The sequence below is a fragment of the Vigna umbellata genome, chromosome 10, assembly GCF_029865625.1.
Source record: "Vigna umbellata cultivar VRB3 chromosome 10, Vumbellata_1.0, whole genome shotgun sequence".
NCBI classification, from domain to species: Eukaryota; Viridiplantae; Streptophyta; class Magnoliopsida; order Fabales; family Fabaceae; genus Vigna; species Vigna umbellata.
In genome coordinates this window covers 19713431-19735111 of record NC_142174.1, presented here as the reverse complement: position 1 = coordinate 19735111, position 21681 = coordinate 19713431, and the positions used below count along the sequence as shown (strand labels likewise).

General features: G+C 39.9%; 2 protein-coding genes and 1 long non-coding RNA gene across 5 annotated transcripts; 2 read left to right on the top strand and 1 right to left on the bottom strand.

Moving 5' to 3' along the window:
• The first annotated feature begins 241 nt into the window (after nt 1-241).
• NPG1 (tetratricopeptide repeat (TPR)-containing protein) lies at nt 242-12804 on the top strand. 3 transcript variants are annotated; one of them, XM_047317056.2, is made up of 6 exons: nt 242-455; nt 874-1044; nt 1782-2031; nt 2170-3380; nt 6015-6162; nt 12035-12804. In XM_047317056.2, exons 2-6 carry the CDS (start codon nt 892-894, stop codon nt 12352-12354), a joined length of 2082 nt encoding a protein of 693 aa, XP_047173012.2. In that variant the 5' UTR covers nt 242-455; nt 874-891; the 3' UTR covers nt 12355-12804. The 3 variants fall into 3 exon arrangements, with proteins under 3 accessions (XP_047173012.2, XP_047173013.2, XP_087956705.1); XM_047317057.2 differs by having other exon boundaries at nt 796-1044; XM_088100579.1 differs by having other exon boundaries at nt 242-534.
• A 744-nt stretch (nt 12805-13548) lies between these two features.
• LOC124840915 (uncharacterized) lies at nt 13549-15320 on the top strand. Its single transcript, XR_007029075.2, has 2 exons — nt 13549-13890; nt 14559-15320. It is a non-coding gene; the product is annotated as an uncharacterized LOC124840915 (long non-coding RNA).
• Nucleotides 15321-16430: 1110 nt separating this feature from the next.
• Nucleotides 16431-19944, bottom strand: LOC124840914 (putative disease resistance protein RGA4). Its single transcript, XM_088101094.1, has one exon. It carries the CDS (start codon nt 19836-19838, stop codon nt 16494-16496), a length of 3345 nt encoding a protein of 1114 aa, XP_087957220.1. The 5' UTR covers nt 19839-19944; the 3' UTR covers nt 16431-16493.
• Nucleotides 19945-21681: the final 1737 nt, after the last annotated feature.

Sequence of the window (21681 nt, the reverse complement as noted above, 5' to 3'; positions counted from 1 at the left end):
TAATGCATAAATTTAAATTTATTTAAAAAGAGGTATAAATATTAAATTGCTAAGCTCAGTGTTATTAATTATTTTAATAATTATTAGAAGTTATAAATAAACTATTTTGAATTAATTAACACTGTAAGAGTCTCTGCATTATCCACAGTGGTAAAATTAAAATGTGCAAAGATTAAAGTTTATATTAATTTTAAAAGAAGTGAGAGTATTTAGTTGTTACTTTTCTGGGCATTCAATTTTGGTCATTCTCTTCTCTCACCAGCTGTAACAGCGGTTGACCTCAAACCACCCACCACTCTTCTTCTGTTTCTTTCTATTGTTGTTTTTTCCTCTCAAATAAGACAATGCCATCAACTTTGATCAAATGCTGATAAAATTCAAGGGTCCCCTCTCCTAGATCTTCCTTTCGGTTACTGTTGCATCTATTCCCTTTGCTCCAACGCCACGTTGCTTTGGTCAGTCACAACCTTTTTTTATTCATTGTTCCATTTTCCAGCTTCTTCCCTGGATCTGCAATTTCCCACCCTCTCCCATGTAATTTTTTTTTCTGCAATTTTCAATTTTTCTTCCAAAGTTTGATGATTTTTATGTTATCACGGAACCCCATTACATCGAAAACGACTTTTGAAGTGAAAAACATGCATTTGTGGGGACTTGCATCGTATATGACAATGCTAGGATCAGTTTTTAGCAATGCCGTGTGAAACGGGGAACTTTGTTTTTCTTTGCGATACTAAAGATTTGGACTTGTGTGTATGAGTTTTTGTTTAGATTTTGTGAAATATATATGACCAGTGTGCAATGCCGTTGAAGCTTCTAAGGGACGACAAAATTGGAACTTACGTGGAAAGGGTGGTTATGGAGTGTGTGCAGGTTGGAGGGAAATGATTGATGGGGTCTACTGAGCATGGGAGAGTATCAGTTAGGGAGTTCCAGGCCAATGGAAGCCGCATGGCTGCATCAGAAGTTGAGGCCAAGCTTGATCAAGGAAATATTCAAGAAGCAGAAGATTCGTTGCGAGAAGGATTGTCACTCAATTTTGAGGTTTGTTTGTTAATACTGCCACACTTTACTAGTTTGTGTCAGCCATTTATTTGTGTAGCAAAATATTCCCTTTGTTTCTCTTTTATGACATCTGGTGGCAACTGTTTCTGGATTGTGCATTTCATATTTTCAAATAGTAAGAAGCAGAAACCAAGGGCCAAATTGTCACTTAGAGTTATTGGAGAAAGCTGATCTTGATGTCAAATGGTTGTGATATTTGTCTCTGAAATTTTTTGTTGTTGGAATTTAGCTACTCATTCATCATGTTTGCTAATTATTTAGACTTCAATATGTTGTCTTGATTTATATTTCTGTTTCGGAGCAACTCTTAGATTTATAGGAATAAGGTCTGCCTTCTCTAGGTAACTGTAACTACTATGTTCTCAACACCTTCAATAACAAGGCGATAAATTTCATCTGTGAGCCAAACCTCAGGATCTTTGAATCTGATAGCATGCAATGTATTTTTGTCGTAGTACTCATATTATTCTAATTTGAGCATTGAACATATTATAGATTGCAATTTGTACATATGTACGTAACATAATTGAATTTTTTGAAGCTAGAAAAAACATGTCAATACAAGAAATGGGCTTCGTAATTTGTACTGTGTAAATTTGATACAAATGATATCTTGAATGCATTGATTCTTGGCACTGGATAGGAGGAGCTGTTTTTTGGGAGAAATTAATCAGATCATAGAGTTTAGCCCTGATGTTACTCTTAAAACTTTGCAGGAAGCAAGAGCTCTTCTTGGTAAGTTGGAGTATCAGAGAGGTAATGTAGAAGGTGCTCTTCGTGTGTTTGATGGGATTGATCTCCAAGCTGCCATTCAGAGGTTGCAATCTTCATTTTCTGAGAAACCACCGGGCAAGAAAGGTCGTGGTCACACTGAATCAGCCTCGGGCTCTCAGCATGCGGCTAGCTTGGTGCTTGAAGCCATCTACTTAAAAGCCAAGTCTCTGCAAAAATTAGAGAAATTTACAGGTATCATATACAACCTTGACTGTTGAAATTTTTCTCCACCTTACATTTACCTTCTTAATATTTTTTTCCCTTCTAAAAGGGAGTGATTTCATAATCAGAATGGATACATTGAAATTCTTGTTTAATGAATTTATGCAGAGGCTGCTAATAATTGTAAACGTATTCTTGATTCCGTTGAGAAGATATTTTATCAGGGTATTCCTAATATTCAAGTGGATAATAAATTGCAAGAGATAGTCAGCCATGCTGTAGAGCTCCTTCCAGAGCTTTGGAAGCAAGCTGGTTGCTATGATGAGGCAATCTCTGCTTATAGGCGAGCCCTTTTTAGTCAATGGAACCTTGATAATGATTACTGTGCAAGAATTCAGAAGTCATTTGTTATGTTTTTGCTATACAGTGGGGTGGAGGCAAGTCCACCTAGTTTGGCAGTTCAGATTGAAGGATCATATGTGCCTAAAAATAATCTTGAAGAGGCTATTCTGCTATTGATGGTTCTTTTGAGAAAGTTTAGCCTTGGTAAGATGAAATGGGATCCATCAGTCATGGAACACCTTACTTTTGCACTTTCTATATGTAGCCAAACTTCTACTTTAGCAAAGCAAATTGAAGAGTTGATGCCTGGAGTATACCATCGAATCGATTGTTGGAATTCTTTAGCTTTTTGTTATAGTGGTGCTGGACAAAATGACTGTGCTTTGAGCCTGCTAAGGAAATCTTTGCACAAACATGAACGACCAAATGACATTACATCATTAGTGTTAGCAGCTCGGATCTGCAGCTCGGATCCCCATCTTGCTGCTGAGGGAGTGATCTATGCACAGAGGGCAGTCAATAATGCTCGTGACCAAAATGAGCATTTGAAAGGTGTTGCTCTACGGATGTTGGGACTTTGTCTTGGAAAGCAATCTAAGGTTGCTTCCTCTGACTCTGAGAGGTCTCGCCTTCACTCCAAAGCTTTAGAGTCATTGGTGGCAGCAATCAAATTGAAGCCAAACAATTCTGATCTGATTTTTGAATTGGCTGTTCATTATGCGCAACACCGAAACTTGTCTGCTGCTTTGCGCTCTGCGAGACATTTCTTTAATCAAACAGGTGGTTCTATGTTGAAATCTTGGAGATTGCTTGCTCTAATTTTGTCTGCACAGCAAAGATTTTCTGAAGCTGAAGTGGTGACAGATGCTGCTTTAGATCAGACTGCAAGATGGGAGCAGGGGCCACTGCTTAGGCTGAAAGCAAAGTTGAAGATATCCCAATCACGACCAATGGATGCTATTGAAACCTATAGATACCTTCTTGCATTGGTTCAAGCCCAGAATAAATCTTTTGGGTCTTCCCAAATTAGTTCAAAGGTAAGATTCCTGCGGATCCTTTGATAGAGGTCACACATTAGACAAATTGAACAGATTTTATTTTGGATTATAATGGATTAGATTAAAAGAGTCATTAATCAATTTTGAACCATTAAAAATTTAATTAAAAAAATATGATTCATCTTGATTCATTAGATAGAAATTCAATTCAAACCAATCTATCCATAAAAGTAATATATTTCTAAAAAATAAAAAATAAATTTTACAGAATAAATTTTAAATTTATATATTTAAATTTTTTTAAGAAGGTATATTTAAGAAAGATTAATTATGAAAAAAAGATTAATTAGAGTGATTTTGATCCAATAAGCATTGATGGAAGAATCTATTGAGTTTTTAAAAATAATATATGTATGATTAACTTTCCATATAGTTAAATGAATGGATTTCACCCTATTGTTTTATATTTTTGTAATGGGTGGATTGAATGGATGATGGATGAATAGATTGCTCTGCCACCCTCAATTTTTTGGATAAAAACAATTGAATTCTTCTTAGAACAAATTCAACCTCAAAAGCTAACTCATGAGGATCAGTAGTTGACATGGGATTACAACCCACCTCTATTTGGAAAGTGTTAGGCCTCTTATAAGTAAATATTATAAGAGGAAAAACAGGATTTAGGATTTTTAGCAGGACTGAATAGTTTTAGAAGTTACTAGTAGGGGCAAGCATAACTGCCTTTAAGCAGTTATTAGTAGAATAAAAAAATATAAGGGAAGGGAGGGGGCGATTTTTCCAGGGTGGGTTTTGGGGAGGGAGAGATCAATCTCCAACATCTTGGAAGGGAACCTTTGTACTCAATTAATTTTACTTAGTTATTGTGTAATTTGTAACTTGGTATCAATTCAATTGAATAAAATTCAATCCTTATTTGCACACTAGTTGGTGTTTAGCAATTGATATTTGAGCTAACAAGTTCTTGGAGTGTTGGAAGTCCCACATCGATTAAAGATAAGACCAATTTATAATATATAAGTGGGTGCAAACCTCACCTTATAAGCCGGTTTTGTGTGATTGAGTTAGACTTAAAGTCCATTTCTTAACATGGTATCAGAGCTATGGTTAGAGCCTATCCTAACAATATTTGTTATTTGTTGGGCATGTTGTTCCACCCGCTATCAGGCTGCTATCGATCATGGAGAGCATCTACCAACTATCATTAGGTATTCCAAATTTTCCAGGCCTGAGGGCAAGCCCGAGTCCAGGTTGCTTATCAGAGAGCCAGAATTTTGGTTTTTTAGTAGGACCAAATTGATTTAGCATTTATTAATTAGTTTAACAGTTATTGTTAGGGGCAAGTCTAACTGACTCTAGACAGTTATTAGTAGAATAAAAGAAATAAGATAAGGGAAAGGGAGGGGACATTTTTCTTGAGTGGGTTTCAGGAAGGGAGAGATCAAGCTCTCAACATCTTGGAAGGGACCTTTGTACTCAGTTCAGGTGTAGTTTGTAATACTGTATCAGTTCAATTTAATAAAATTTCAGAAAACTGTAAGGTGACCAAAACATGTGTCTATGATAAAAATTAAGACTATCCTAAATTTGGCCTGAACCCAAAACTTAATCCTAAATTAAATCATGGCACTAGTCAAGGATAGTTTTAGCCATCTAAAGCTTTGGTCATATTTATAATGTTTAAGGTTTAGTGTTTAAGGATTTTTGAGAAAGCGACACTACAGAAGCTACAATTTTGTAGTTAGGAACCTGAAGGCCTTACGAACCCTACAACATATTCTCTCAGTCTACCAAGTCTTGTACATTGTAATTGGAACCTACAAATCACCATGCACCACAGCTTCAGGGCTCATGCAAGATTAGTCCTTTAAATAGTGCTGTGAACATTACACTACCTGTATACATTGGTGGATCTTTCGAAAATATTTTGGAGGTGCCAAAACCATTTTATAGGTGTACAAAATTTTGGAATGCTAAATATATAAAAATACTAAAATTAAAAGAAAATATTTGTATTTATATTTAATATATATAAATACAGGAACAGTGCGAGAACCACACTACATTGTTTAGCCTTTTGTAGTCAGATAGTCCAAGGCCTTATAAACCTCAAATAAAAATCTAATGCTTCCAATATGGGACTAAAAAGGTCCCCCACCGTGTAATTGATTCTAACAGTTTCCTCTAAATTCTGTCAGTTGAAGGCACTTGAGGAGATTCGTATTGCAAAATGATACTCCAAAGTACAGTTCTATACCATTTTAGATTTGACTTACAAGAAACTTAAATTTACTGTGATGTTAATTACCAAACAAAATACACAGTAGCAAGCATTTGTTAGTGTTATAAAAAGGTTGAGTTGGCTTTTGTCTGTAAAAATGAGAGCATCAAAGATGTGTCAAGAAAAAAAATATGGGAAAGACCGTTGTATATTTTACATATCTTTTATGTTGTTCTTATGTTCGGATATTTCCCTTTGATTGTCATTTTTTACACTGAGTTTTAAGTCATTCCTTCCTCCTTCCTTATGTTTTACTGAGAAACTTTTTGGCTGATAAGGACGGACAAATGAAAGAAATATACGCCCCCCACCCCCCTAAGTTATAAATTGTTGATTTAGAAATCAATGACTTCAATTTTGTTAACTCTTTTCAGGTTCTGGATGATAAAATAAATGAATTTGATATTTGGCATGGTCTGGCAAATTTATATGCTAGTCTCTCTCGTTGGAAGGATGCTGAAATCTGTCTGCAGAAGGCCAGGGAGTTGAAGAAATACTCTGCTGCAGTAATGCACACTCAAGGCAAGACCAAAATCTTCGTGTTGCTTTAAGTTTTCTGTTTAAGCATGTTAAACTTAACTCTCACCCCACCCCACTTCAAATCACTTGCTGATTGCATTGAGGGAGCTTTAAGCATTTGTTAGATAGCCCCAAGCTTTAAGCATTTGTTAGATAGCCCCAAGCTTTATTGGGTACCATAATCATAATAAATAGGCGTAATTACTTTTATTCTTTACCTTTTCGGGAGGGAGTGATTAGGAATAAGATAGGGGAAACCTAGGGGGAAGGATATGAATTTTGATCATTAGGTTTTGTAAGAGAGGTTATGCTTTCATGTAACTGACGGAGATCCTGCTCCCAGTTATTGGTTGTTATCTTTGATTCAGTATTTCTATTCAATAACAGATGTATATTCAGTAAATTTCCATTGTTCCTTATCACTGAGACTGTGTGAGTGAGCCTACTGGTTACGTCCCATACTTGGGTATGTAACAATTGGTCCGACCTTCCGGATCTGACAAGGGAGAATACGAGGCCAGCCGAAGCGACAGAAAAGAGAGAGGACGTCATGGAGGGAAGGATGAGCGTCGTCGAAGTAAAATTGGAGCACGTGGGGTTAAGTCAGGAAAGCATGCAAGTGTCCATAGGCGTGGTGGACGCACTCTGCAAGAATTTTCAAGAGCTAATGAGAGTGATGACAACACAAACCCCTTACCTAGAGGGGAAACACGAAGGAAGTCAAGGGTATGTTAATGGAAAAATCAACAAAGAGGAGGGCGATAAAGATGAAGAACCAAACGGCGGTAGACCGTTCGGTAGGGAAGGAGATGGATCGAACAGTGACAGGGGTAATGTGCCGTATGGAGTTGAACGCCAGGAGGAACCCTTGAACTGGAGAAGAAGGATCGAGTTACCAGTCTTCGAAGGGAGTGATCCACTGAATTGGATCAATAGGGCAGACAAATTCTTTGAATTACAAGGGGTGTCTGAGGAGGAAAACTTGCGCTTGGCGTACATCAGCATGGAGGGTAGTGTAGGATTCTGGTTCAAGTTTTGGAGGGAACAAACGGACGATCGTACGTGGACGGGACTGAAGGAGGCGATAGTAGTACGGTTGGGAGGCATCAGCCAAGGACCAGTTTTTGAGAGGCTGGCGGCCATTAAGCAGACAGGCACAGTGGAGGAATACATCCAGGAATTTGAGATCCTGGTAGGGCAGACAAAAGGATTGGCCAAAGCACAACTTATGGGATATTTCATGGCAGGATTACAGGATGGAATTCGAAAGCAAGTTCGATTGCTTGATCCGAGGGAATTGATGATGGCTATGAGAATAGCAAGGGACGTGGAGGACGTCCAAGGGGGTACGAAGACGGGGAGTGGAAGTATGAACAGAAACCAATCCTGGGGAAGACCAAGCGGTTCTGGCATGCGTTTGGAGCCCGGTCGATCCAACCAAAATCGATTGGTAGTGATTAGAGGAAACCGAGCGGGAACCATGGAGAACGGGGGCGCAGGAGGAAGAGAGGGAACACACAGGGGTGGCGCAGGCCAATCGCTCATTAACAACAGAGAAAGAACCATAAGGAGTTTACCTTATGCGGAGTATATGAAAAGAAGGGAAGAAGGAAGATGTTTTAAGTGTGGGGGACTGTTCGGTCCAGGCCACCAATGTCCAGAAAGGAGCCTGCAGATGACGATATTGGCAAAGGATGAGGAAGACGACGAAGAAGAAGAGAAGACCGAGCTTGACCAGATGAAGATGGAGCTGTCAGCTTTCTCAGTGGGGGGCTAACCCAGCCCAAAACGATGAAGTTACATGGACAGATAGGAGGGAGACAGGTGCTGATTCTGATTGATAGTGGCGCTAGCCACAACTTCATCAGTAACGAACTGGTGAAAGAGTTGGGTTTAACCGTGGTGGATACTCCCCCTATTCGGTGAGTTTGGGAGATGGACAGAAGAAGACCAGGGGATGCTGTGAGAAAGTGGTAATTTACATGGGAGAAACCGAGGTTACCGAACAGTTCCATCTGTTCGAATTGGGAGGGGTTGATGTGATACTAGGAGTAGAATGGTTAGCCAAGCTGGGAGAAGTGACGTTGAACTGGAGGGAATTGACCATGGTGTTCGACCAAGGAGGAAAGAAAAAAACCATAAAAGGCGACCCTACCTTAGCTCGGAGGATGGTTGATCCAGAAGCGTTGTTCAAGATGAAAGAAGTTGAAGCCTGGATGTTAGTATGGGAGCTCAGGTGGACCAAGAGGAGCGCGGACGAAGAACCGTTCGGTCGTGAACTGACAAAGGCACAGGGACAGACAATGGATCAGATTCTGAAGCTACATGCGGAAGTGTTTCATGAGCCCAAAGGTCTACCTCCGGACAGGGGCATGGCTCATCAAATCCCATTAAAGGAAGGCACGAATCCAGTGAACGTACGGCCATACCGTTACCCCCATGTGATGAAGGGGGAGATTGAGAAGCAGGTGGTCGAGATGCTGAAAACTAGGGTCATAAGGCCGAGCACCAGTCCATATTCCAGTCCGGTAATACTAGTAAAGAAGAAGGACGGCAACTGGAGATTTTGTGTGGATTATAGGGCCCTCAACCGAGCCACGGTACCGGATAAATTTCCTATTCCACTGATAGAGGAATTGTTAGATGAACTGAGAGGGGCCAAATATTTTTCGAAAGTGGATTTGAAGTCCGGCTACCACCAAATTCAGATGGGAGAAGGAGACATAGATAAAACGGCCTTTCGGACTCACCAGGGACACTACGAATTCATGGTGATGCCGTTCGGTCTCACCAACGCACCAGCCACCTTCCAGAGTGCAATGAACAACCTGATGCAGCCTTACCTGAGGAAATTCGTACTGGTGTTCTTTGATGATATATAGGTGTATAGCCGATCTTGGGGGGAGCACTTAGAACATGTGGGGATTGTGCTAGGGAAGCTCAAGACGAACAGGTGGGTGGCCAACAGAAAGAAATGTGAGTTCGGCAAAACCCAGATACGCTATTTGGGTCATTGGATATCCGAGAAGGGTGTAGAAATGGACCTAGACAAGGTAAGAGCGGTGGTAGAATGGTAGAAGCCCAAGACGGTGAAGGCTTTGAGGGGATTTCTGGGTCTGACAGGGTACTATAGGCGGTTTGTGAAGGACTATGGGAAGATTGCCAAACCCTTGACCGACCTTCTTAAAAAAGGGGCATTTTACATGGACGGAGCCAGCGGAGGAAGCCATGTCAAGATTAAAGAAGGCCATCACTACACCAGTGTTGATTCTACATGATTTTGACCAACCGTTCCACATCAAGTGTGATGCACCGGGAAGGGGGATAGGAGCGGTTCTCACTCAAGGAAAAAGACCCATAGCGTTCTTCAGTAAGGCGTTATCGGAGGGTTCATTGAGCAAATCGATATATGAAAAGGAATTGATGGCGTTGCTCCTAGCCATACAACACTGGAGGCCTTATCTCTTGGGGCAAAGGTTTGTGGTTCACACTAACCAAAGGAGCCTGAAGTACCTGTTGGAGCAGCGCATCACCACTCAGAATCAGCAAAATTGGATTGCAAAGCTCTTGGGGTATGACTTTGAGATTGTGTACAAATCAGGAGTCACCAACAGGGTAGCAGATGCCCTATTGCGGAAGGAAGAGGATGACCCGCAAGAGGAAAAGGAATTAAGAATTGTGGCCAGACCTTATTGGCAAGACTTCGAGGAGATTTTGGAGGAACTTGAAGCAGATGAAGAGTTAAAGAAGGTGATAGAAGACTTAAGGAAGGACCCCAATTCACATTCCTCGTTTACTCTTGAACGTGAGCGACTACACTACAAGGGGAGGTTGGTACTATCAGCCCGCTCGGCCTGGGTACCCAAATTGATAGCAGAATTTCATACCACCCAAACAGGAGGGCATTCAGGGGTATAACATACTTATCGCAAGGTTGCGCAATCTCTCTACTGGGTAGGAATGAAGAAAGTCGTGACCGACTTTGTGGCACGCTGCTTGGTGTGTCAACAGCATAAATATTTGTCATCCTCTCCGCAGGGGTTGTTGCAGCTGTTACCCATACCCAACGCCATTTGGGAGGAGATAAGTATGGACTTCATCGTAAAGTTGCCTAAGTCCCACGGGTACGATGCTGTGTTGGTAGTCGTAGACCGCCTCAGCAAATATGGACATTTTATACCACTGAGACATCCCTATTCCGCCCACACCATAGCTGAAGTATTTGTAAAGGAGGTTGTCCGGCTGCATGGGGTACCAGTATCTATCGTGAGTGATAGGGGTCCACTGTTCCTGAGTAGTTTTTGGAAGGAGTTGTTTAAATTACAGGGAACACAATTGAAGATGAGCATAGCCTATCATCCAGAATCCGATGAGCAAACGGAGGTGGTAAATAGGGTGTTGGAGGGTTATCTGAGATGCTTTTGTTCAAAACAACCAAAGGAATGGAGCATAGTGTTACCCTGGGCGGAATATTGGTATAACACCAGTTATCAGGAGTCGGCGGGATGCACCTCATTTGAAACATTGTATGGGAGATCTCCTCCTTCTTTGCACAGGTTCATTTCGGGAGAGACCTTAGTGGAAGCCGTCGGACAGGAGCTACAGACGAGGGATGAGGCACTAAACCAGCTAAAATTCCATCTGGCAAGGGCTCAGGAAATGATGGTGAAGCAGGCCGACAAGACAAGAAGACCAGCCAATGTGGAGATGGGAGATTGGGTGTATTTGAAGATCAGACCACACTTCCAGACTTCGATGCCGTCCAGACTGCACCCTAAATTAGCCTCTCGGTATTTTGGACCTTTCTAGGTCATACAACAGATAGGAGAAGTGGCTTTTAAGCTACAACTACCCGAAACCGCACAAATACATCCAGTGTTCCATGTGTCGCAATTGAAGAAGGCGTGGGGGAGAAGAGTGTGGAGAAAGAGTTTCCACTAGACTTGCAGATGGAGGGACCGTCTTTCTGGGTGATCAGAGTTCTAGATAAAAGACAGATGCAACGAGGAGAGGAAGAGCGTCAACAAGTGTTGATCGAATGGCAAGAGGGAGGACCGGACGGGGCAATATGGGAAGATGCCACAATCATCAGGGATCAATACCCAGACTTCAACCTTGAGGGCAAGGTTGATCTTCAGGCGGCAGGTAATGTTAGGGGCTGGCAAGTCTACGAGACAAAGAGATATAGAAGAGAAAAAGAAGGGAACTGAACGGTAGAGGACATGGGCCGAACGGTGGAAAGGGTGGAGCACGATGGCCGAACGGTTAATAACAGGGAGCGAGCGGACTAGATGATAGAAGGTGGAGAGGGACCTAGCTGAGCGGTAGAAGGAAGAGAAAAAGATGACCGAACGGTTGGGAGCAGTGGGGAGCATCCTAACTGACACAGTAGTTAGGATGGGCGGGACATTTATTAGAATTTATGGTCGTATCTCAGGATATTATTACATATAAGTTAAATAGGGTAAATAAGGATAAAGATATTCTTACCAGATAATCATAATAAATAGGCGTAATTACTTTTATTCTTTACCTTTTCGGGAGGGAGTGAATAGAAATAAGATAGGGGAAACCTAGGGGGAAGGATATGAATTTTGATCATTAGGTTTTGTAAGAGAGGTTATGCTCTCACGTAACTGACGGAGATCCTGCTCCCAGTTATTGGTTGTTGTCTTTGATTCAGTATTTCTATTCAATAACAGAGTTATATTCAGTAAATTTCCATTGTTCCTTATCACTGAGAGTGTGTGAGTGAGCCTACTCGTTACGACCCATACTCGGGTACGTAACAGGATCCGCATGCCATCCTTGAAATTTTAAGCTTTTATGAATATTTGAGGGGATCTTTATAATGAATATTTGTGTGGTTTGGCAGGTGTTTTGTTTGAAGGACGTGGGCAAAATGACGAAGCTTTCCTTGCTACTATTAATGGTATACTACTTGAAGCAAACCATGTTCCATGCAAGATCTTGATGGGTGGCATGATTCAAAGATTGGGTCCAAAGTTTTTTTGTGCTGCAAGAAGCGCACTGTCTGATGCACTCCGAATAGAACCCACTAACCGCATGGCTTGGCATTGCTTGGGATTGCTTAACAAGCAAGATGGCAGAATAAGTGAAGCCGCTGACTGCTTCCAAGCAGCTTCCATGCTTGAAGAATCTGATCCCATCGAATCTTTCAGCTCTATACTTTGACAGGATTCAATTCCTGATCAGTTAACTCTGCAGCCATCACTGAGATTTATGTTTCTGTGTTGATATGTCATCTGAGTTCAGTGGATCGCATCGAAGAGTTTTGGAACTGTATTCCCTTTTTTTCATTTTAAATCGTTGTCATCACAAACTAGGATTAAAGAAAAGGAATTGAAAAAATAGAGTAAATAAGATAAGAAAGGGATTGATGTTAGAAAGGTTGTGAGATGGGTGAATTGTAAAGAAGTTGTTGGAGTAGCAGAGAGTATTAATGTTGAACTGCTGCTCGGCCTTGTAAATATCTGTTGAGCAGTATCATTGTAAGGATAGTAGAGATTCAGCTTTCTTTCTGTTTTAGTTTGTTGGCTAGATTTACAAAACACATAAATTGTTCTGTTATGTACATTTCTATAACTTTTTTTCATCTATGAGGATGTTTCATATTTATGCTTATTAAGCCCTGAATATTTTCTCAACACAACGTGGGCATGCATACTTTTTTTATGATGGATGTGCACCTTAAAAATAAGCTTTGGTTTTGTTTTCGATAAATTGAATGTTGTGATTGATAATTAGAAATTAGAGAGTTTTTTTTTCTGATTTACGAGTTTATTTTCTTGCTTTATTAAAACAAGTTTAAATCCTCGGATGATCCTTTGGAAAATTTCAAATGGGTCTTTGTATTTGAAACGGTCTCAATTGAGTCCAAATATTTGTAAAATTGAGCAAATTTTGCCATGTCCATTAAATTGTCAAATACCGTGATAAAAGGAGGTGACATGTTTATGCTAATGTGCATGGTTTGATTAGGTGATATTTTTATTTAAATTACAGAATTATGATATGACAAAATTCAATTGATTTATGTTAAAAAAACATATTAGGGATTAAAAATGGTCAAGAAAGAGTGAATTGAAAAGGGAAGGTTTAAACCCGCATTTGGTCTTCGTATCTATGTGTCAATCTCAAGTGCGTCATCGTTTTTTTTTTTTCGTCTCAATCGGGTCCATAAACTTGTAAAAATGAGTCAATTAAGCCCTCTCCATTAAGTTTTCAGTAACAGCGTCTGCTGAGCTGTAATTTTTTTTTAGTCGACGTGGCAATCTGTAATTTTTTTTAGTCGACGTGGCAATGTGTATTAAATTGAATGAGTGTTTTGTTGTATAAATTGAATGACGTAGCCCTAACATTTAAAGGGATCTCTGACATTCAAAGGCCGTTGCGAGTCGCGGTCATCGTTGTTCACCGTCGGAGGCATCACCGGCATGGTGTCAGGTCCTCCCTTTTCCTTCTTCTCTTCATGCGTGAGAGAGGAGCTCTCTCGTTCCTCCGTTAGTCGCCTCTTGAGCGAGCCTAGCCGCCGCGAGTTTTCTCTGGTTGGGCCTGCAAAAATTCTATCTTTTTCGCAACCCTTTTCGAAGAAGGGGTTGCGTTTTGTTTTCGCACTGGTTGGGCTTGAGAAGATTTGAGTTTGTTTTTTCTTTCTTTCTGGGACGGGTCTGTTATTGCACACACTGTTCGGCCATTGTTCCATTTTGGGTACCTATTTCTTGGAATGGCTTTCTTTGTTTACTCTCTTTTAATTTCTCTTTCTCTATTCCGATGAAAGCATCTAGCTTGTGATGGGGTTTGGATTTCTAGGTTGTTAATGCATGTGGAGATTCTGGATTCTCTTTTGTTCACTTCATGATGAGTCACTTGTTTCCTATAGTTTTTCTTCTTGTGGGTTCATTTTGAATATATCAGTTGAAGATTTGGTATGGCTTTGGCTTTAAGGGGATTGCAGTCCCAATATTTTGATGTAGTGTCGAAGAGGTGTTGATGTATTATATGAAAATGTATAATCGATTACTCTAGAGTTGAGATGTTGATGTATTATGAAGCTTCTAGTTGAGATGTACTGGGGCATTCTCGTTTATGTTGTTTATATTATGTTCATGAAATAGTAATTTTTCACTTGTTAGGTTTACTTTATCCTGATGAAGTTTACTTTGTGTGAACGATTTTCTTCTGCTGTATAAGCCAATAGACAAACCTGTATAAAAAATGTTCTCTGAACTATTTTCTCCACCTATGTTGAAACTGGTTTGTTAATTGAAAAAACTTTGTAGTTTGAGTATAACAGGTCATGGTGTTTTTTATTTCAATAATTGGATTCGTGTCTTTCATTTTTTAATTTTATTGAAGATACGTTTGGTGTGATGTAGGAGAATTGACTGATGAATCAGAATCATTGGACTTAAGAGCTCATCATTCTAGATCGACGCAATCAGAGGAGTCTGCTCTGGTCTTGGAAAGGAGCTACTATGGTCATCTTAACCCTTCATCTAGTCTTCCACACTTGCAACCTTTTGCTGGAGGTACCCAACATTCTGAGAGCAATGCTGCCTACTTTTCATGGCCTACATTGAGTCGCTGGAATGATGCAGCAGAAGATAGAGCCAACTATTTTGGGAACCTTCAAAAGGGTGTGCTGCCTGAAACTTTGGGTGGATTGCCAACACGAATTTGCTTTGCGATGTGTGGTTGGAGTTTTTGACGAGGGAAATAATTTCTTCTATGGTAGACGCCGGAGATGCAGTAGAAGCAATTTCCCAAGATGCGGCAGAAGCAGATTGTCCTCCGAGACAGTCGCCGAAGATGCTGTTGAAGGTACCCGTTCTGAGAAGCCTCTCCCCGTGTAGGTGCTGATGACGCCGGAATCCACCGTCAGTGACCTCATTGAGACAACGACAATACGTGAAGGAAAGATGAAGACGTTGTAGGATGATGAAGACTATGAATCCCTAACCTCAACATCTTGGAGACCAGAAACATTGAGATTGAAGAGGGATCCACAAGCGATGGACACTGGTCACCCCTCTAAGATCTTGCAAAGAACGTTCAGAACCCTTTTCAATTTTGCCATGTCATACTTATTTAATTTAAATAAAAATTTCACATAATGAAACAATGCACTTCAGCATAAACACGTCATCACATTTAGACACCGTTAGTGAAATCGTAACAGAGATGATTTAATTGGCTCATTTTTACAAGTTTATGGACCCGATTGAGACCGAAAAAAAAACGATGACTCACTTGAGATTGACACACAAATACGAGGACCAAATGAGGGTTTAAACCATAAGGGAATTAGGGATTTGGAATTCGAAGACCATTAACCAACTCGTGTTTTTCATCCAGTCAAGCCATAGACCTCGCCGCCGATCACGGTCGGAGCTTCATGCACAGGTCTGATTTCATCAGTTTTGCATTTTATACTCTAAAAATCGGAAGCCTTTGTGATCTATATGTACCAAAATCAACTTGTTACTCTTAATTACAGTGATAAGGAAGACCAGGTTGTAACTGTAATAACCAACCCAAAAACCACAATTGCCCCATCATAAACCAGACACCTCTAATCAATCTCTTCTTTGAAAATCAAATAGTGAAACATAACTGGCAACACAAAGCTAAGAATAACTAAAACGCAGTGATAAAAATTTGCAAAAGCTAAGAATAACACAAAAATTGCCAACAAACTCACTCCCAACACCAACAACCACCACAAATAGTATTTAGAATTCAACAACCGTCTCTCTACCAACTTGCATCAGAAAATTCAACCTTATCTATCCCATTATTCACCGTATATACATTTAGAAAATATATTGATACTCGTAAATATTTTAAAATAAAATAATTTTTAAATTTTTAAAATAAATTTAAATATATTATAAGTAATTAATTTAAATTATAATGCAAATTAAATTAAATATAAATATAAATTTTAATTTTATTTAAATTTAATCTAATAAAATATAAATTGAATTTTAATTTATTTTTTTTACAGAGCGTACCGACAAATACACATAGTAAATATTTCGACTTGTTTATAAATATATATTAAATTATCTGTCATTGTTAATTATGAATACCTGTTTGAAATATCCATACAGTACTTGTAGCGGATTTTATATTAGGATACCAATGGTTCCATATATTTTTGTCATCCTCGTTAGTGACTAAGCTCAATCCTATACGAAATCAGAACTTGGTACGGTACGTGCCAAACATCAACCATAAATCTGGGGAATACTCAAACTTTGTTTATATTTAATATATATATACAACGCGAAAAAGGCTACACAAAATTTTCAAAGACAGAGTGACACATTACGGGGAGAAGTAAACAAAATACTCTTGAATTCATCACAAAACGTCGGTTCCCTCCAGAAATATAGTTGTATTTTTGGAATATGCTTTATGTATTGCCAATCCTCTCCTGTTTCCCTCTTGCACCGCTTTTTCAGATGAGGACATTCGCGTATCGCTAAATGAGACAAGTTGGTGAGGCGTTGAATGCTACTCGGCAGTGACCTCAACTCCCAACAGCAATGAATTCTTAATTCTTCAAGAGTAGTCATGTCTCCCAGCCAGTCCGGCAATGAAGTACATGTGCATGCATATATACCTAAAACTCGTAGGGAAGGGACACGTTGTAAGCCATAAGGTAATGTGGAGTATCCCTGAATAATTGAGACATTCCGAAGGGCAGTTAGTTGGTTCATATTGCTTGGTAGAGTCACCAGCTCTGGACAATTACCGATCGTCAAACTCTCAAGACAAGCCAAATGTCGCACTCCTTCAGACAATGATTTTAATTTCTTACAGTTTTTAATGGACAGAGTTCGAAGAGATGTTAGACCTTCCAGCACGTGTTCTGGAAAATACTCCACATCATACCATTCTCTAATGTATAGTTCCTGTAGTGCACCCAACCTCCTGAATTCGTCGGGTAATACCACCACTCCTTTAATGAATTTAATGCTTAAGGTCTTTAGACAAGCCATACTCTCCCCAACCCCTTCCATGAAAGAAGTCACTGCCTCAATTCCTCTAGCATGAACTGTCTCAACACAAGGAAGACGTGGGACTTTAAAGTTCAACACATCATCAATTCTTAATTGGGAAAGACGAGGGACCATCTCTACTCCTTCATCCCTCAACAACCTCTCCAAATTTGGTAAATTATCAACAATCAGTTCCTCCAACGATGGAAATGCCTTCTCCTCCACGCCGTCATACGTCTCACCATCTATCCACTTCACATTTTTCATTCCACTCACCTTTAGCCTTTTCAAGTGTGCTAGTTTACCAAGTGGGGGAAGCTCCTCACAGTTGTCACAGCCGGAGAGCTCAACTTCCACCAAGTCTCTCAAAACTAGAGAACTTCTCATCCAACTGGGTAGCTGTCTTCCTTTATATCCATTCATCCCAAAACTCTTGAGAGTTGAGGGAGGTTCTAGGGCTTCCAATACTCTCTCCACACTTACATCACTACCTTTTGGATTAGCATTACCATCCCATGACAAGTGCAGGATATTCAAGTCCTTCTTACCAATCAAATTTGCTTGTTTAGCATCCCATTCATTCGGAACGTTCTCAAGGCCTCTGATTCTTAGCCTGCCTCCCAGATTTAAGCCATGCAACTCTGCTAAGCCACACCCTGGCTTTGAACCCACCACGAAAATGCTTAGTGTTCTTAGATGCCTTAACTTGCTAATTTTGGGAAGCGTCTCTACTACTGAATTACAATAATCCATCACAATATGTCTTAGATCTTGTAATTGTGTCAAGTTTTTGGGCAGTCCATGAAGATATGTTGAACGTTTCAATTTCAAAATTTGCAATTTCCGCATTTGACAAATAACGTTATTTAAGTTTGCTTTATAACCACAATTCAAACTCAAATATCTCAAATGTGTTAAATCCTTGAGTGGGGACAACAAAGAAGACCTTGTGCATAATGCTCGGAGAGAATGGTTTGATGGCACCGGGGCAACATTACCAAGAACAAAAGAAGTCCGCAAATCAAGAAAAGTCCGCAGGGATTCAACTTTCTTGAAAGCATGCTTGAATCGTCCAAAAGAAACATCAGAAGATAACAAGGTTGAATAGTGAACTCTACTTGACAACGGAGTCAACCTTCCTTCCACAAAAGCCGCACATTCTTCACCCATAATAGACTGGGCAAGATCATGAAATAGATCATGCATCTTGAAACTTTTGACCATACCAAACTCATCACACTTTGCTTCCTGAAAAAATGATCTACTGTATAATTTATTCCACACTTTATTTCCAACATCCTCCACTTCTATGTTTCTTTCACTTTCAATAAACCCATTAGCCATCCAGAGATGAATCAATTCTTCCTTGTCTATTTCAAAATCTTTGGGGAAAATTGCACAAAAAGAAAAGCATCTCCGCAATGACAACTCCAAATTAGAATAGCTAAGTTTCAAAGCACGCATAATAGAATTTTCCTCATTTGTCTTAGAACTACTTTCCTTTACATATATCCATTGTCTTACCTCACTTTGATCACGCAAGAGGCTTCCCAGTGTTTTTATGGCAAGCGGCAAACCAATGCAGTTTCTCACGATCTCTTTGCCAATTGCCACGAGCTCTTCCTTTTCTTCTCGGTTTGGTCCAAACGCATGGTATTTGAACAACGACCAACTTTCGTCTCCTGGCAATTCTTTCAAACGGTAAGCAGGATGCGTCTGCATGGTGGAAGCAACTTCCTCGAGTCGAGTAGTGACTAAAATGGTAGCTCCTTTTGCTGCCCTTGCGCACTGCAACTTTCCCTTCAACTGCTCCCATTTCTCTGGGTCTTCATTCCACACATCATCAAGAACAAGTAAATACCTCTTCCCATGCAACACGTCTTCAACCTTTTTCCGCATTGCTTCTAAGCTATTGATATTGGGATTTTGTCCGGTGATGCATTCTATGATGGATTGTAGTATTGTCATGGTGTTGAAATCATCAGAAACACAAACCCAAATTGTCAATTCAAAATGTTTGCATACCCTGTGATCATTGAAAACCTTCTTGGCTAATGTTGTTTTTCCAAGTCCACCCATACCAACTATGGGAAAGATAGAGAGCTCTTCACTGTTCCTAGCGTCTTCCAGAAGAAACTTCACAATTTGCTCTCGATCCTGGTTTCTGCCATAAACTACAGGTTCTGTAATGTCAGAGCTAGTTTGGCGCCAACTATCATCCACTCTTTGCGCCTCTGTGACACCATGTTCTAAATTAAACCTGATCTTTTCTTCATGAATGTCATGAAATCTTTGTGTGATGTCTTTCATCCTCTTGTCAATATTGAAACGAAAGAGAATGTCATTAGGATGGAGACGGGATAGGCATGAAGTATGTCCATCATCAGAGTGCATCTTTGTGAAGTGAATTGAACATTCATCCAATATATCATCTAAGACATATGCTGCATCTGTAAGTTTCTGCAGCCAATTCTTGAGGACTTCACTTGTTATTTGCTTTCTCTCAGCATCTCTGAGGACAGCACGAATTGCGATGAGGTTGTTGGAAAGCTTCTGAATTTGTTGTTCAACACCCAAGTAAGTTCCAAGTTGATCTTGAACAAAAGATCCCAAATTTTCAATCACAGAGCCCAACAAAGCTTCGGCCATTGGGAGGAACGAGCGATGGATTGAAGGAAAGGTTGGTGAAATGGAGAGCAATATTTGGTGTGGTGATTTGAAAGGAATTTAATTAAGTGGGGTTGCTTTTATGCAAAATAATTGAGCAGAGAGAGGAAAGTGGTGGCAGAAAAAGGAATAAATAAATTGACTTTTGTTTGTCTGCTTTAAATGAATGGTTGAGATGCTACAGCCTTTACCGACAAACTTTTGTGATGCTTGAATGCCTCTTTATCATGTACAGTTAAAAGATAAAGATATTATTTAATAAAATTTACATTCTTTTACTGGATTATAATCATAATTTAGTTTTGTTTCATAAATTTATTGAGAAGAGATTTTAAAATAAGGTTTAATACCTCTTTTGGTCCCTCGAAAGGGGTCAAATGTTCAATGTGGTCCTACTGTTTTTTAGAAGTTCAATGTGGTCCCAACTTTTGTAAAAAGTGTGCAATTAAATCCTTTTTGGTAACGGCGTTAATTTTTTAACGGGCCAGCTGACAGGTGGACTGAGGTTTGCTACGTGGCTGTGTGAGGGTAATACGTGGCTGGCTGTGTGAGCATCAGAAACCACCAACCTTGATGGGGCAGGCCCTGCTTTTCTCTCACTACCCGAGACTTCTTTTTCTGGGAACTGCTCTTCGGAGCTGGTGGGGAGGGTTTGAGTTTATTCAAAGGGTTTTGAGGCTTGAGGCTTTTCTGGAACCCAACAGTAGTAGGGCAACACCAAAATCCTTCAGGGGTGACAGCAATTGGAACACTTTTAATCTTTGTTTGACTTTGCTCTACCCGGGTAATCCTGATATCCCCCATAAGTGACAAGGATTCACACTAATTATATGGAACAAGATATAGCATCACAGGGGAAAAGATGAAGTGTAGACAAGTCTTCGTATCCCCACTTAGCAACTAATATATTTCCCCTCATAAAATATGAAAAATAAGCAAAATGAAAAGCTGCAATCTTTGAAGCTGATCTACTTCTTCAAAAAGAACCGGCGCCACTGCAGTTTCACACAAAGTACATGGAACATGAGGAATAATGAGTTTGGTCACTCTCTAACTAGTGAAGGATAGAACACCAGCAGACCCGCACAAGCAAAAAGAGGGCACCCATATGAAATGAAAGGAAATGGGCTATGTTTCCTACTTTCCACTTTGCAAGTTCCATGCTTTTCATGATTTGGGTCTCAGAATTCGCATCACTTGGCCCCTCAGACTCAACCATTCATCTTTTCTCTAATTAAAAAAACAATCTTTTAAAATGAAATAAATAAAAAAGAAAACTTTTCCTTTAATCCGGTTTTTCTGGACATGGCGGCGATGGTGGAGGCGCAGGGACAGCAGCTGAACAACATGGAGAGCCAGGCGCATGCGATGGTGATGGAACACAGCCAGCCACGTATTACCCTCACACAGCCACGTAGCAAACTTCAGCCCACCTTGTCAGCTGGCCCGTTAAAAAATTAACGCCGTTACCAAAAAGGATTTAATTGCACACTTTTTACAAAAGTTGGAACCACATTGAACTTCTAAAAAACAGTAGGACCACATTGAACATTTGACCCCTTTCGAGGGACCAAAAAGGTATTAAACCTTAAAATAATCTATTCCTTTCAGAGAAAATTTAAAATTTCATACTTTATGAAAGCCATCAAATATTTGTGAAGTGAATTGAACATTCATCAAGGATATATCATCCAACACATATGCTGCATCTGTGAGTTTCTGCAGCCAGTCCTTCACAGCATGATTTGTCATTTGCTTTCTCACAGTATCTCTGAGTCTGTTGATCAACCCCATCAAGTTGCAAGGTTGTATTCAACAAAAGATC

Excerpts from the sequence above, each read along its gene's own strand:
- NPG1 (XM_047317056.2), top strand. The coding sequence starts at position 892 with ATGGGGTCTACTGAGCATGGGAGAGTATCAGTTAGGGAGTTCCAGGCC. Across the intron at positions 1,045-1,781 it reads GATTGTCACTCAATTTTGAG|GAAGCAAGAGCTCTTCTTGG; the intron begins GTTTGTTTGTTA and ends AAAACTTTGCAG. Across the intron at positions 2,032-2,169 it reads AAAATTAGAGAAATTTACAG|AGGCTGCTAATAATTGTAAA; the intron begins GTATCATATACA and ends GAATTTATGCAG.
- LOC124840914 (XM_088101094.1), bottom strand. The coding sequence starts at position 19,838 with ATGGCCGAAGCTTTGTTGGGCTCTGTGATTGAAAATTTGGGATCTTTT.